This window comes from Dreissena polymorpha, chromosome 7, assembly GCF_020536995.1.
Source record: "Dreissena polymorpha isolate Duluth1 chromosome 7, UMN_Dpol_1.0, whole genome shotgun sequence".
Lineage (NCBI taxonomy): Eukaryota > Metazoa > Mollusca > Bivalvia > Myida > Dreissenidae > Dreissena > Dreissena polymorpha.
Genome location: NC_068361.1, coordinates 74,066,821 through 74,081,820, shown reverse-complemented (window position 1 = coordinate 74,081,820; position 15,000 = coordinate 74,066,821). Strand labels below are relative to the sequence as shown.

At 35.2% G+C, this 15,000-nt stretch overlaps 1 protein-coding gene across 28 annotated transcripts in view; it reads left to right on the top strand.

Moving 5' to 3' along the window:
• Positions 1–716: 716 nt before the first annotated feature.
• The window catches only part of LOC127838225 (furin-like protease kpc-1), a 133,273-nt gene continuing 118,989 nt past the window's right edge, over positions 717–15,000 (top strand). For 6 of the 28 annotated variants that reach the window (XM_052365835.1, XM_052365836.1, XM_052365843.1 and 3 more), the window contains exons 1-13: positions 718–1,166; positions 1,982–2,083; positions 3,773–3,925; positions 6,944–7,066; positions 7,442–7,509; positions 8,081–8,166; positions 8,689–8,867; positions 9,826–10,044; positions 10,750–10,850; positions 12,381–12,481; positions 13,686–13,800; positions 14,000–14,164; positions 14,540–14,661. In XM_052365835.1, the coding sequence (XP_052221795.1) occupies positions 975–1,166; positions 1,982–2,083; positions 3,773–3,925; positions 6,944–7,066; positions 7,442–7,509; positions 8,081–8,166; positions 8,689–8,867; positions 9,826–10,044; positions 10,750–10,850; positions 12,381–12,481; positions 13,686–13,800; positions 14,000–14,164; positions 14,540–14,661 (1,726 nt within the window). In that variant the 5' untranslated portion in view covers positions 718–974. Of the gene's footprint in view, positions 1,167–1,981; positions 2,084–3,772; positions 3,926–6,943; positions 7,067–7,441; positions 7,510–8,080; positions 8,167–8,688; positions 8,868–9,825; positions 10,045–10,749; positions 10,851–12,380; positions 12,482–13,685; positions 13,801–13,999; positions 14,165–14,539; positions 14,662–15,000 lie in introns of all 28 variants that reach the window. The other 22 variants (XM_052365822.1, XM_052365821.1, XM_052365842.1 and 19 more) reach the window with 19 other exon arrangements.

The window sequence follows — 15,000 nt, the reverse complement described above, 5'->3', positions numbered from 1 at the left end:
AATTTATGAACGATATTTAAACAGTTAACTATGTCTTTTAACGCGATGCAACATAAAGAGAAATCTATTTTTTTAATGAGAACGCTTAAAATTTATTTTATTTTCAAAATGAAACTCACATAAATGACATTAATGTATATTCAATTATACCCCAAAACATACCATAGCAATTTATTGTGAGGAAGGAATTGATCGTTTTCCCCATAATATCAATAGGCACATGATAAAGAGATAATATTTGCAATAGGGCAAAATATCATTGACACGCACATTGGAAATCATTGGAATTTAAGTTTATAAAATAACGACATATCAGTTGATTTAAGAATGTAATGACGCACACGGAAGTTAAGTTTATAAAATAACGACATTTCAGTTGATTTAAGAATGTAATGACGAATACGGAAGTAAAAATGAAAAAAGAAACAGCCAATCATATGTATCTTTGTATTGAATGGGAATTTTACAGTGTACATCAGCCCAAGTATTTCTTACAGCCCATTGACCATGCCTTGGTCGTTCCATTGTCATACATGTACCCAATGATTAAAGCGTGTGGTCTAAGGTTTCATCTTTACGAAACCAATAAATCGCTTTATTGACAGCAATAAGCTTTCTGTATACTTGTATCTTATCTTTTTAACCTTTTTATTTTGTCTGCCAAAAAGCATTATTCGATTTGCATCGGGTATATACACAAATGAACAATTATTTTTTACCCAAAGTCTGAAGCTGTTGGTACGATCAGACATATATCGCGATGATTAAAGAACAGGCAACGTTCATAAGTTATAGATAATAACAAAAAACTTATGCTATAAATGTGTACCCGCCACTTTTTTGCACATAGGTAATGCGCATTGTACGGATATACGACTTGTAAAAAATACCATTATTATTCATGCTGGCTAGAAAAGTGGGATTAATTTTAGAACTTTTTAATCTTGAAATATTTTTGACGAGGAGTATAAAGAATGCATTCAGGGCAATTATTCGTTCTTCTTGCGACGCTATCGTTCGTTAATGGATCAAACAACCTAAACAATACATCTTCAACGCTAGTTGAACCAGACAATTACACGGACAGCGTGCTTGTTGAATACGACGGAACTGTTGAAGAGGCTAAAGAGTTTGGAAACAACAACAATCTACAGTTCCTGCGACATGTAAGGTGTAACTCAACGTGTTCGCATACTCTATGTTAATCTATTGTATTAATGAAAATGCTCGCTCTTTGTTATCGAAAAAAAGACATATTTACATAATTTGAACTTTTTAATGGGTAATGAATTTAAAATAGATATACGGTGTTAAAATAATTGACGGTTTGTTATGATAGCTAATAAAACGTGTTTGCAGAAGTCCGACGAATATGCCTTTGTGTTTATGGTCGTTTTATTTTCAATTAGATATAGGCATCCACCAGTGGTCTATAGCAAACTTGTACTAAATACCATTTGATACTTATTATATGAATGTGCTGACATATACTATCAAAGATTTAATTTGAAGTTAAAGTTGAGCAAACAACCCATCTATTTTTTCAAACTGGGGCATTGAATATTACAACGTGAATTAAATAAGTATGTTTAAATTGTGTCAAAATGACGTTGACATGTACCCTGCCGGTACACTTCGCAGATTTCATCAATATGTGCCAATTACGGTATATGCATATTGTAACTGCGGCGCTTAATCATCATTTGTTAACATATTTATGCGATTTAAAATTTTAAAGAACAAACATATAGATGTTTTATGTTAATTATTCTTTGAGTCGCTTTATAAGCGCCGGTTTGCCGATGTTTGCGTTTGATTCATTACAATAAGTGCAAAAAGCAAACTGAAATGATTCTAAAAAATTATGTTCATGATGACGACGACGACGACGATGCTGCTGCGTCTGCTGCTGCTGACGATGATAATAATCATCGTAACATGGTAAAACATTGTAAATCTGTTATTTCTTGATACTTTTCAGGTTGTTAGTAATTTCTACGAGTTCAGAGTGGTTGGTGCCAAGCAAAGGTCCACTTCTCCCATGGAAATCGATGTTGAGAAAATTAAAGAACGCGACAATAAGGTGACTTAATTTGTTATGTTAACTGTATGTAAACTGTCTTGTTCGTTTACTTTGTTGTGATGCCGTTCTAACGCTTTTTCTTCATATTAATGCGTTCAGTTCTTTCCTGGCTTAGTTGATTTAGCGGAAAAGCATTTAACAAAATACAATTTGGGAACGAACAGACATTTGGGAATGAACAAAAAGGTGGGCACGAAAAAAGTTGGGTACGAAAAAAAAATTGGGTACGAACAAATTTTGGGCACGAACACAATTTTTTGTACGAACAAAAATTGGGTACGAAGCATGTTTTGGGTACGACACAAATTTTGGGTACGAAAAAAGTTGGGTACGGAAAAAAAATTGGGTAAGAAAAAAAAAATCGGGTACGAAAAAAAAAATAGGTACGAACAAAAATTTGGGTACGAACATAAATTGGTACGAAAACAAAATTGGGTACGAAAATTTTTTTCGCACAAAAAATGTGGGTACGAATTTTTTTTGGGTACGAACAAAATGGGTACGAAAAATAATGGATACGAAAATTGGTACGAAAACAAATTTGGGGGAACGGGGAAGTAGCACCCGTGGACCTCTCGATTTGAAAGAGGACGGGTACCAAGCTGCCTTTACCTTTATCAATGGCCCTGGGGTGGGTAATGTGGAGACGGATGGTCGAGAAAGACCGTGTTGTCATAAGAGATGTTCAGTATATTAATTTGAAGTCAATTGGTGAATAAATGAAGAAGTAATGTTAAAACAAAATTTTCGGTGGGCGTGGTCGGGCACTATCTCCTCCTACATTATTAGCACTAGAACCGTGAAACTTACACACATGGTAGCGATTAGCATATGTGAGACGCTGCACTCTTTGGAATTTTGATAAGACCCCTGGGTCAAAAGGTATTATCATGTGCGTCGCATGTTGTTAGTAAAATATTTTTTTTTATATCTATTTTACCCATAACTTTTGACCCAGGGTGTGATTTGACCAAATTCCAAATAGTGCACCGTCGCACATATAGCTACCATGTGTGTAAGTTTCAAGGTTCAAGTGCATATAGTGTAGGAGGAGATAGTGGCCAGGACAGACGGACAGAAAGCGGCGATCAATACAATATCCCCAGGCTTTTAAAAGCGTGGGAATAACTAAACATTATCGATTTTGAGCTTTTTAATACAAATACACAATGTCACCAAAATGCATTGTTAAAGTCTATCGGACCATCGTTAGAAACCCAGACTTTGATTAACTGCCAAGCTTCATGTAATTAAATTGTCACTTCTAAATTGGTTGATTGTTTATTTTAGTATTTCAACATCAGTACAATGTCAAGACAGACAGACGGACGGACGGACAGACGGACAGACGGACCGACCGTCCGACCGACGGACAGACCGACCGACAGACCGACGGACGGACGGACGGACAGACGGACAGACAGACCGACCGACAGACCGACGGACGGACGGACTGGCGGACAGACAGACAGACAGACAGACAGACAGACAGACAGACAGACAGACAGACAGACAGACAGACAGACAGACAGACAGACAGACAGACAGACGGACGGACGGACGGACGGACGGACGGACGGATGGACGGACGGACGGACGGACGGACGGACGAACGGACGGACGGACGAACGGACGGACGGACGGACATACAGACAGATAGATAAAGATATTTTTTATTTTTATTTTAAGGTGACGAGTTTGGAGCAGCAAAAAGTCCGGTTTATGCAGAAAAAATCCGTTCTCCTTGAGAGAATATTAAGCAATGGCACAGAAATGTTTAATCAGCGATCTCGAAGAGCCATCACTGTCAACGATGCTCAGTGGTCAAAGCAATGGCATTTAGTGAGTACCCTCTAACAAAATTTAACGCATCAGTCCAAGAAAAAAACGAAAGATTTATTTAACCCATATCCGTTTTCTTGAAAGAAACGATGGAAAGGACGTTTATTTTAGTGAAAACGCATGAATGCAATAAATTTCGTTCAATGTTGTTTAACCCATTGTGTGCACATAAAATATTAACTCAAAGCATTGGACAAACACAGTAAGTGTAGACTTTAATTGCTTACAGTCTAATATATTATGCCAATTTTTTGGTAATTGTAATGGAGATTATTTTGAAAGAATACTATTCTGTGTTATTCTGTATATCTTTTTTGCGTTGTTATGGGGTGTTAAAGAACGGTAAATTTGTTCTATATATATATACAAGAAGTGACAATTAGTGGATGATTGCTTATAATATTGTTCATATATGATGTTTAGGTTGATATCGGAATGTTGCTTTGACGTCTCTTGCGAAAGGAACGTAACAATATTAAATCTTTCCATCTAACTCTTTTTATTTTAAATGTTGCATGTTTTAAATTGTCATGTACGTGGAACAGTACCAAAAATGTCCGTTAGCGAAAAACAATGTACAAATAGGTCATCACTATACTATAACATGTTATCAAAGTTTCATACGGATATTTTCTGTTCAATTACTATCTTCCATACCACATCTTGCGTCGAAATTTTGCAATTGCTATGAGGAATACTGACTTTACAATGGGTTTGCTTTTACGAAATATTATGAGAAATATTCGTTGATTCAAAGTATCGATGTTCCTTTCATATATTTTGTTATTTTTTGTATAAAAAGGATAGTGCGTTAACAAAACAGGCTTACTACCGTATAATAACTTTTTTCAAAAACCAGAAAGGCCACATGTTATCTTAACAAGAATAAATTACAAGTCACCTAACCGATAATTACCACGAGTTTATAGATTTACGAATGCATCCTACTTCAGACACTTTTAACTAATAAACATTTTGTCTGGACGGCGATCGCTCCGCATATTTAGTCACGTGTCAAAGCGGTTGGAAGAACTCGACAATCTCACACCAAAGTTGCGTCTATATGCTTAGATTTCGAGACATCCCCGATGATGTTTTGGATGTTGTTCACCTCTTATACCACTATTTAAGTTGTTAATTATCATGCATGTATTATGCAAAATGCAAAAACAAAACAAAGTTTACATCGCGCGGTTTCGGTAAGTACAACTCGCTCAAAGCTTTGCGAGGGTACCAAGAAGAGTTTCTACTTGCAATGTGCAATGGGGATATTAGTAATAAATAAACCGATAGCACCTGGATTCCAGATATACCGAAATAAGTCAACCAATATTGAGATAAGAGTTTGATTGAAATATTAATTCCAGTTCTCGTGTAATTAAATGTTAAACATCAATTTTAGAAAACAAAAGTCAACATTTTGCCCATTGTGACTCTCATGACGCATACATTCTCTTAACCCTTTGCATGCTGGGAAATTTGTCGTCTGCTAAAATGTTGTCTGCTGAATTTCTAAAATTAGCATTTTTTAGATTTTTTTTCAAAGAATACTATCAGAATAGCAAACAGTTTGGATCCTGATGAGACGCCACGTTCTGTGGCGTCTCATCTGGATCCAAACTGTTTGCAAAGGCCTTCAAAATTCGGTTCCAGCACTAAAAGAGTTAAAGAGCTTTCTAAGCTGAGTGCATTTTATGAATACAAAATATGGGTAATGTGATATTTATGACAGAACATGACACTTGTCACTGTTGTTCACGATCTTTTATCGGCCCATTTTAGATGAGAAGAAACCGATTTCTTCCAAGCTTGCCATTGTATTCTCAAGTTCTCAAACATTTCGTAGTAAACATCAATGCGATCCCTACGTTCAGGTCGAGAAAATAGAATAATGAGTTCCGTTTACTGAAAACATTTCTTCAAGCAAACCAAGATGCTTTTTGGAGAGTATATCCTTGCATATTTCAATCAATTTGTATTGTGTAATCTTAAGCTTAGGAATTGTTTAAGTCTACTACCATCTTCAAAAAATATCGGGTATGTAGTCTAGGGCTGGTATTCATAAAGCTCCTAAGGGTCAACTTAAGAAAATTCCTTAAATAATTAAAAAATCCTTAAGTCTTTTGCTCTTTCATTTTGGTGTCATTTTTAAATAAATTGATTTTTTAAAGTAAATTTTGCATAGATGAACAGTATTTTGGCATTACAAAACTGAAATCATTAGAATTTCGATAAAAAAAATGAAATTTAAAATGTTTCCTTAAATCCAGCTTATGTATAAACTTGCCTAAGGAGCTTTATGAATACCAGCCCTGGTTGACTTTTGTTCGTTAAGTTGTTTTACCATACACGGGGGGGGGGGGGAGAATAATTCCCACTTAAATAAGTATTTGCAATGAAAACTTTAAATCTCTTTTTAAAATTGCTTTAGTAAACTTTGGTCTATCTAATTTTCATCTAGCAATAGTATCTAACAAAGATAATGGTGGGCATAAACAGTAGCATAGGTCGGATTTATTATATGTTTACTTAGCAATATTATCGATCATGTTTCATGAGTGGCATTAAAAGTGAAGATCAGGTAAATTTAAACTTGATTCCTCAATATTATTGCACAAGGTGTATGGTCGACAAAAGACATAGTGTCGCTCGGGTAAGAAGAAACAAACAACTGTTTACGTCTCATACATATGATGCGTCAGAAAAGTAACAGTTAACTCGAATAGGATTTGTTTCGTCTCCTTATAACTTACTTATATTTATTATGTACCGTTTACGTTGTGTAATCGAATACGACGGGATAAATGAGTTTTATTTACGATATATCGAGATTACCATCAGTTTTTCTTTATATTGAACGGGCGTCCTTTTAAAATGGATTGACATATTTTCCGTGTACATGGTCGAATGCGATTACACGTATATCAAATAATAAAACATATTGTTCATGCGTTTTTATTTTCCACAGTGTCAAGAAAGTAGTTTAAATAAGAAGAATTCTAATTTAATTGTTTTCAGCAAACTAGCCAAAGCCCATCCATGGGGGTTCAAAACGCATGGCAAAAGGGATTCAGCGGAAGTGGTATTACAATAGCGATAGTTGACGACGGTATCGATACTTCTCACAGCGACTTCAAATATGTATGTTGTAACATACCTGCTTCGTTATTTAAACGAAAACGTGTTTTTCATTGAATACGTTTGTTTATATACGTTAGTTAAGTGTGTACTATGCATCACAACAAGATAGCTTACATCATGCATAGCGTACTAAATGATATTTTTTCATTAAAATACGAAATGGTTGGTGTATTTTAGGATATGATTCCTATCCAGTTACCCGATATAGTGCGTAACCGGGTTTTAGATTGCCAAATGAGAAGGATATTTGACAACAATGTTTTAGTCAGCTTGTCTGTTGAGAAGGGTATTCACGGATCTGGTTTGAATATGTTTGTACGATATCAGTAGTATTGACTATTATTTTAAAGTTAACGCAACCTTTTCTATTTCTAGGATGCTTCCCTCAGCTACAACTTCATTCACGACATCGCTGATCCCAACCACGTTCTTGAAGAAGATGGGTAAAATCCAGATTGCAATTTGTCACCAGGACTGATTTTAATGATCGTCCGATATTGGGCCATGGGAACATTTTCCTTACTTATTAATGAATATAATCGTTTCAATACACCAATGCGCAATGAGCAGCCCTATTGCCAATATTAAGTCAAAACGCCTATACCGTAGATGAACTTATTTCGGAAAAGGGAATAAAACTCTAAATTAAAAAATTCGAAGATTCCTTAAAAACCTCTTATATTATCGATATAAATATATCATTTGTATATTAGCTACTTTCTATAATTTGACTGTTATACAGCTCATAAATGTGATGACGTCTAATCCTTAATGAATATATTAAGCCGATTTGGCGGAACCTTTATTAATTTGATACTGTTTCTTAACCTGAGAGGTAAAAAGTAGATCTTGCGACTTTTTTGAAGGCCGAAGTACAACATTTAGTATGTTGAATTTTGGACTACACACAACCGACATACACCATTGAAATAGTTCCTGTCTAGGCTGCTGTCCATCTAACGACCTCATGACTTAAATTAAATAGGACCACCTTTAGAATTTCCTCTGTTCCAGACATGGCACAAGTTGCGCCGGTGTCGCAGCCGCATTGAAGAACACAGAATGCATTATTGGAACAGCTTACGAGGCAACAATAGCTGGTAGGAATGCTCTTCATAAACTATGTTTGAAATATGTAGTTTTCAATTAGGCATATAAGGCTTAACGGCCTAATTAAATCTCTTTTTGTATTTGACCCATCTATTTATTGAATGCGAATGAGATTTACACGCATACAAACTCGCACTTCACAGTACTTGTTCGCACTTCTTTCCATGTCCGCATTTGATGAATGTTTTCTAAGGGTACAATGTATGACATTATGTCGTTTAAATGTAGAAAGTTTTGAGACTACTATGTACGTGTGCTGTTCTATAGAAAGATGTTTTATAGCATGAGTCCATCTTGTCTTAACATTAATCGAAATACAATATTTAAAGGCAAAATATGTCTTTGTTTATAAGGTCCAATTTCTTAGTCTGGTTATTATAAGTCGATGTTGAAGTATTCTTTGTAATCTGAGTATGAATTCAAGTGAAGAGGATTAAGTTATTAATCAGAATGATAACACAATAACAGAACACACTACAAAACACGATTATGACCTATTTGTTGAAATGTAGGCCTACGATTAATTGATTCAACGATCGGAGCGACAATGGCAGATGAAGCCGCGGCCTTAAACTATAAGCTATCTGACATCGACATCTACAGCAACAGCTGGGGTCCGTCCGACAATGGACAAAGCGTTGCACCATTGCCAAGCGTCGTAAACGCAGCATTCAAGGAAGGCGTGGAAAAAGTAAAAACCTTATACCATGTTTGGGCAAACCTCAAGCAAAATTCAAAATATCAGGGAAGCTGCAATCGGCCCCATGTTAGACCCTCACCAAAATATCTATATTTTTCCAAATATTTATTTAAAAATTAGAGATGCTTTTTGTATAGAATCATAAAACTAGTAAATAGGATAAATAAATTATAACAACTTCTCTACGTCTTGACTATCTTTCCAGACTCTTTCCAGACGTATACATTTTAGAGACTCTTGCTACCTGTTATGTCGATATATATTGTTTCCCGAATATGTCACAAAAGATGCGTTAGAAGGTGGTTATTCTTAAGAAACTCCCCGATTTTAAACCATCCAAATATCATCCTATTTAACAAGCAGATCAAAATACTGGCCGATACGGCTCTGCAGGAAAGCGTAGGCAACCATGAAATAATCAAATAAGGAATTATACAATCCAGTTTACTTCTAAGTTCAAGAGTTTAAGGTTAAGAGTTGAACACTTATTACCGGTAAGTATTGTATTGAATGAATTATAAATAAATATAAATATAAAAATACAAATCAATTAATATAATAAATAAATAAATATATCACTCTATACGTTTTGCATGAACCTTTCCAAGGCGGTGAGTCCAGAATTAATTATGTTGATGTATTTGCTTATGAAAACATATTGTGTTCTGTTAATGCTGAACTATCCCTTTTGTGTTACAAATGCTCAGCTAAGTGTGCGGTGTTTTCCCACCTCAAAGAATTTATATTTCTGTCGTGTTGTATGTATTTCAGTTAATTTACAGGCAAATGGTCATGTAACTTGAATAAAAGACTAGCGGACACGAATTTATCTGCCGATAATTAACAGGGAGTTGCATTATTCCTATATATTTAATTCCTTCGTATCATAATTTCTAATCGTTTTTAAGAGACATAAACACATATCATGAAACATATCTTTAAATTATAGGGCCGTGGCGGCAAGGGCGCCATTTATGTTTGGGCTTCCGGCAACGGTGGTTATTTGGACGATTGTCAGGCGGATGGATATGCGAACAGCATTTACACTATTGCCATAGCAGCCGTTTCTAAATCCGGAAACGTTACGTCGTACTCGGAATATTGCACGGCCGTTATGGCGGCCGCATATAGTGGAGACAGTCGCTCAAATCAAAATAATCAGGACATCGTGAGTTATGATTGATAAAATGATTGAAATCGCCAGTTTAAAGGACAATGTACTGAATCAATATTTTAATTACGATGCATAACAATGAAACATAATTAACAGTTTTAATAATTTGATTTTCGCTAATGGACATGCGGCTTCGATCAAGGAAATAGTTTAAATTCTTAGAATGAGAACAGACCATAATTGCGTCTGGAATAGATATCTATCTAATCATATGAAGTCAACTTTAATTGAATATACGTCAGCTTCACAACAAACAGGTCGAAAAAGACATTCCCACATCGTAAACACAAACGTGTCCGATATACATTTGGCTCAGTTTGGTTTATAATTAAGTTCAAATGTTTCGTCTAGTTATATTACAAAAACGCGCAACGCGTATTGAAGGCTCATTCCGCTCGTTCAGGATTTGCATCGTTCCTAAATCATGCAGTCTTTCATAAGTTTTAATATGAATACATACTTATATCTTGTACATTTTTGCAAATGTAAATATTGTCAAATTGTGCATTATCAAATATACAACGTATTGTTATTTAAATCGGCGTGTTACGTTTTGTGGGTGTTAAAACCTTTTTGATTGCTTCAATAAGACAAAGTTACAGTTTCAAAATAAACACTTTTTAAGAACACTTACTTTAGAACATGTAAATATTTATCAAAATATACTTCAACATAACGTTTTGTGTTTCCATGTTTTAGACTACGACTGGTCCATCTAACACTTGTGTGAACAACTTCGATGGCACGTCTGCCGCTTGTCCCCTTGCGGCAGGAATCATAGCACTCACATTACAAGCAAAGTAAATATGACGTCATTATGACATTGTTTTGGATTATGAACATTTTAATAAAAATAGCTCTTACATGAAAGGCAAATTGTATACTAAACGTCATTATGGTGTTTTAACATAACACTTAAAGAAGGTATTCAGCGTCCTTGTGCTTGAGTAATGGTATATGTATTCAACGTTTACATAGTTAGAGAGTAAAATCTTGTTTTTAAACATACTAGGGGAACAAATACAATTTATCCCAAACTCAGCAAAGCATGCGTTAAACATGCGCATAGTCAGATTTGGCTCGGAATAAGTATGCAGTATCCACAAAGAAAATGTCATGCTGGTTGCAGAAGTAAATCATAGTTTTTTTTTAACTTAAAGTTGTCAAAGAAATCTTTTTTTTTCAAGTCAACCTGATTAAATGATTCCTTACCATGTTAAGGGATAATTGTTGTAACATTGTGAAGCACGAACTGGAAACTGTTCAAGTTAAACTAGAATATGTACGCGAGTTCCGAAATATTGCAAAATCCCCCCCCCCCCCCAAAAAAAAAAGTGCGATCTACCTTTCGAAACTTTTTTAGAAAGAAAAACACCGCCCTGTTTTGTTTTATAAAAAAGATTCACTTACTGACACAATCATACATGTTTAAACATGATTAAACATAAAAATAATTCCATACTATTAACGGCACGCCCGAAATGTGAAAGTCAGCGCAAAACTAAGAAGCTCTTCTTTCCTTTGATACGTGTGGAAAAAACCTACATATCTTCGTCTCTGTTACAGCGATCTGAACCATGATGATCTATCGTTACCGCTTATTTGAGCACTTGTGGTAGACTGTTTTGTGTAAGGATGTCTAAATAACTCAAAACCGAAGATCATACCCCTTTGCTACGACTCCATGTCGCTTGAAAAACTTCAATTTGTAACATTTGTCTAGATCGCCTACCCAGTTTTTAACGACAAATTGTGTACCCCAAATACACCAATCACTGGTTCACCCTAGGAAACGAACTGATAGCGTTTAAACAAGCCCCAGATTCTTATGCAATGAAGCTACAATAAAAAAGTTCAAACTACATGAAACTTCTTTTGTTAAGAATTGTTTGAGCCGTCTTAGTGCATTTTTTAACATTCGAAGAAATGTATCCCCATAATCCTTTTTGTGCTAAATATCGTTCAATCGTTCATAGATATAAGTCTTCTTTTCCAAATGAAATATGCCCACTCGTCTCATCTTTATCTATACGTCGTGAAATTAGCGTGACTGTGGAATCAGACTTGCCGTCTAATCCTGCATTATATTATGAAGATTCTTTGCAAAATGTTAATCAAACTACATGGTTACATGATATATTTAATGACTTGAAATTAATCATGCAATATCAAAGCTTAAACAAGTTTGAAAACCTTTCGTAAGTGTCGATGATCTTTGTTAAAATAAAGTTCATAATATGTAGTTGATATACCATTTGCCGGACTTTGATTAGATTCTAAACGTTGTGAAAATGTATTCAAAACTCCGCACTGGCTCCTTGTTGTTTCAGTAACGCCCTCACGTGGAGAGATATTCAGCACATGATCGCAAAAACATCTGTAACAGATGGGCTGAATGACAAGTTCATTACTAACGGGTCTGGAAAAAACGGTACAGTTGTCCAATTTGACTCACCATTTAAAACTGACTCAGACTTCATATGGAACGCTTTGTATTTTTTACCAAATGGGGTAAAAACTATGACTTGCCGGGTTTTATCATGTTACAGCCTTCAATACGATTAACCTTACAATTAAAAGGGATCAACATGCATTAGTATATACGAAAAGATGTAATGAGGCAATACATTGAAAAGTATAAGGTTAATCTTTGAATAGCCCAATTATGTAGCAACGATAGAATAAACAACAATTTACTATCCAATAATAAGAAAGGTATTTAAATAACTCCGGTTAGGGGAATTGAACACGATCAGAAATTTCCAGATGACAGTCTCACATGCATTCATTATACCATGCACATAAATCTCAATAGTCTTTATTGATAGTTTGACTGCAGTTGGCCGAAATACCGAACCATTATCTTTATCTTAGCCCCCTTAAGAGGGTCAATCCAGAATGTCTTAAATATATGTATGTATCCAGAATACATATACACTGTACATATAATATAAAACAACTTTGGAAGCGAAAACTGAGGAGGTTCAAACTATAGGGACTGAACACAAAAGACTAATAACATTTGCGCGCATTGTAACGTTCGATAATATATCACGTCATATGCATACATTTGTGTGTGTGTGCACGTGTGTGTGTGTGCGCGGGTGTGTGTGTGTAGGTGTGTGTGTGTGTGTGTGTGTGTGTGTGCGTGCGTGTGTGTGCGTGTGTGTGTGTGCGTGTGTGTGTGTGTGTGTGTGTGTGTGTGTGTGTGTGTGTGTGTGTGTGTGTGTGTGTGTGTGTGTGTGTGTGTGTGTGTGTGTGTGTGTGTGTGTGTGTGTGTGTGTGTGTGTGTGTGTGTGTGTCTGTGCGCGTTTCCGTATATGTATGTTTTAAAAACTTAAAGACGTATTATTGGGTATAAATATCTAAAATATATTTACGTAGAAGCCCATAAACCCTCAAATTCAACGAATATTTCGTACATTATTTTTAAAAATGTTTCTTAAAGCAATAGCCACAATTTCAACGCTCGTTGTGGTCTGGTAACATAAATTTTACGAGATATGGCTGCATGTATTGCTATAAGTAACACGGATTTTTTATGGTTGAACTTTATTTTATGAAATTTTTTGCGAAATATTCGTTAAGTTTTAGAATGTATGTAACTTGACAGAATTACGGATATTAACTTTCAGTGAGTTCATATTTCGGCTTCGGCCTGATGAACGCAGAGAATATGGTAGATGCTGCCGTCAGTTGGAAAACAGTACCGCCTGCTATCTCGTGCTACAAATCCACGACAGTGTGGAAGTAAATAATTTACTTGGCAGTTGCTACTTATCCAGATGCGCGTGAACCTAAAACCATGATGTATACGATTTAGAAAACTGATTTCAATACTTGTATGACCGGGCACTTTCATCTAAAACTGTAAGGCCGACTATTTTGTAAAATAATACAAAATCCAGAACATTCTCAGTTAAAGATGTTAAGTATCATCATATTTCAGGGCAAACATAATTGGCAGCACGATCACAGATAGAGTAAACCTCAGCCCATGTAAAGTTCTCTACACGGAACACGTGACCATAAAGGTGACATTTCAGTCCACATACAGAGGAGATACAATTATATTTCTGAAATCGCCCAACGGCACTGAAGTGGTAGTTTTGAGGTAATCCATATATCTTTTTTATTTCATTTTTCAATGCCTGTGTCTGCTTTTGATATGTTTGTTTTACAGAAAATCCCTATTTAAAAATGTATATGAATTAAATTAAAAATGAAATATATAACATGCACGCTATCAAATGACCAATAAGTTTGCATATGGTGATCTGCATGTCAGTCTGAAATCTGATTTCGCTGTGTTTGAATACCGTGAATCAAAGCAAAGTCTCTTTATTAGAGGGTAACTAGCATGCAAGGCTCAATCAGGTAAAATAAACATTTATTTCATTTTTTTTCCTAATAAAAATCAGTTAATAAACATGCAATTTCAAACCGCTTTTTCACAAGATCATATCATTGTTTTAATATTTTTTTGTAGCAATCGGAACAATGACGACGACGCTAAAAAGCTTACTTGGAGCTTTATGACAGTCCATTTCTGGGGTGAAAGCGCCGCAGGCAATTGGACAATGACTCTTTTTGATCTCACCGAAAGTAATGGTAAGAATTCAGTGCCATAGTTGCGAGTTCAACTGTAAATGCACAATTACTGAAACATACACATTTGAGCGCGTTTGTATTTTTAATCACTGTCTTATTTGACTTGATTTATTTGCTTATTTTTTTCTCTTAATTGATGCTATATTGGCATTTAATTGGTTCAACGTTGGATTATATTGTAAATCACAAATAAACAAAGCCATACTTGAATATATACTATGCACATGTACCAGTTATGTACACATGTCCGACCGATGTATATGTTCATTATCATCTTAACTAGTCATAGCGAGTTAAACAAAATGACTCCTACTACAAATACTAATACTAATCATACTA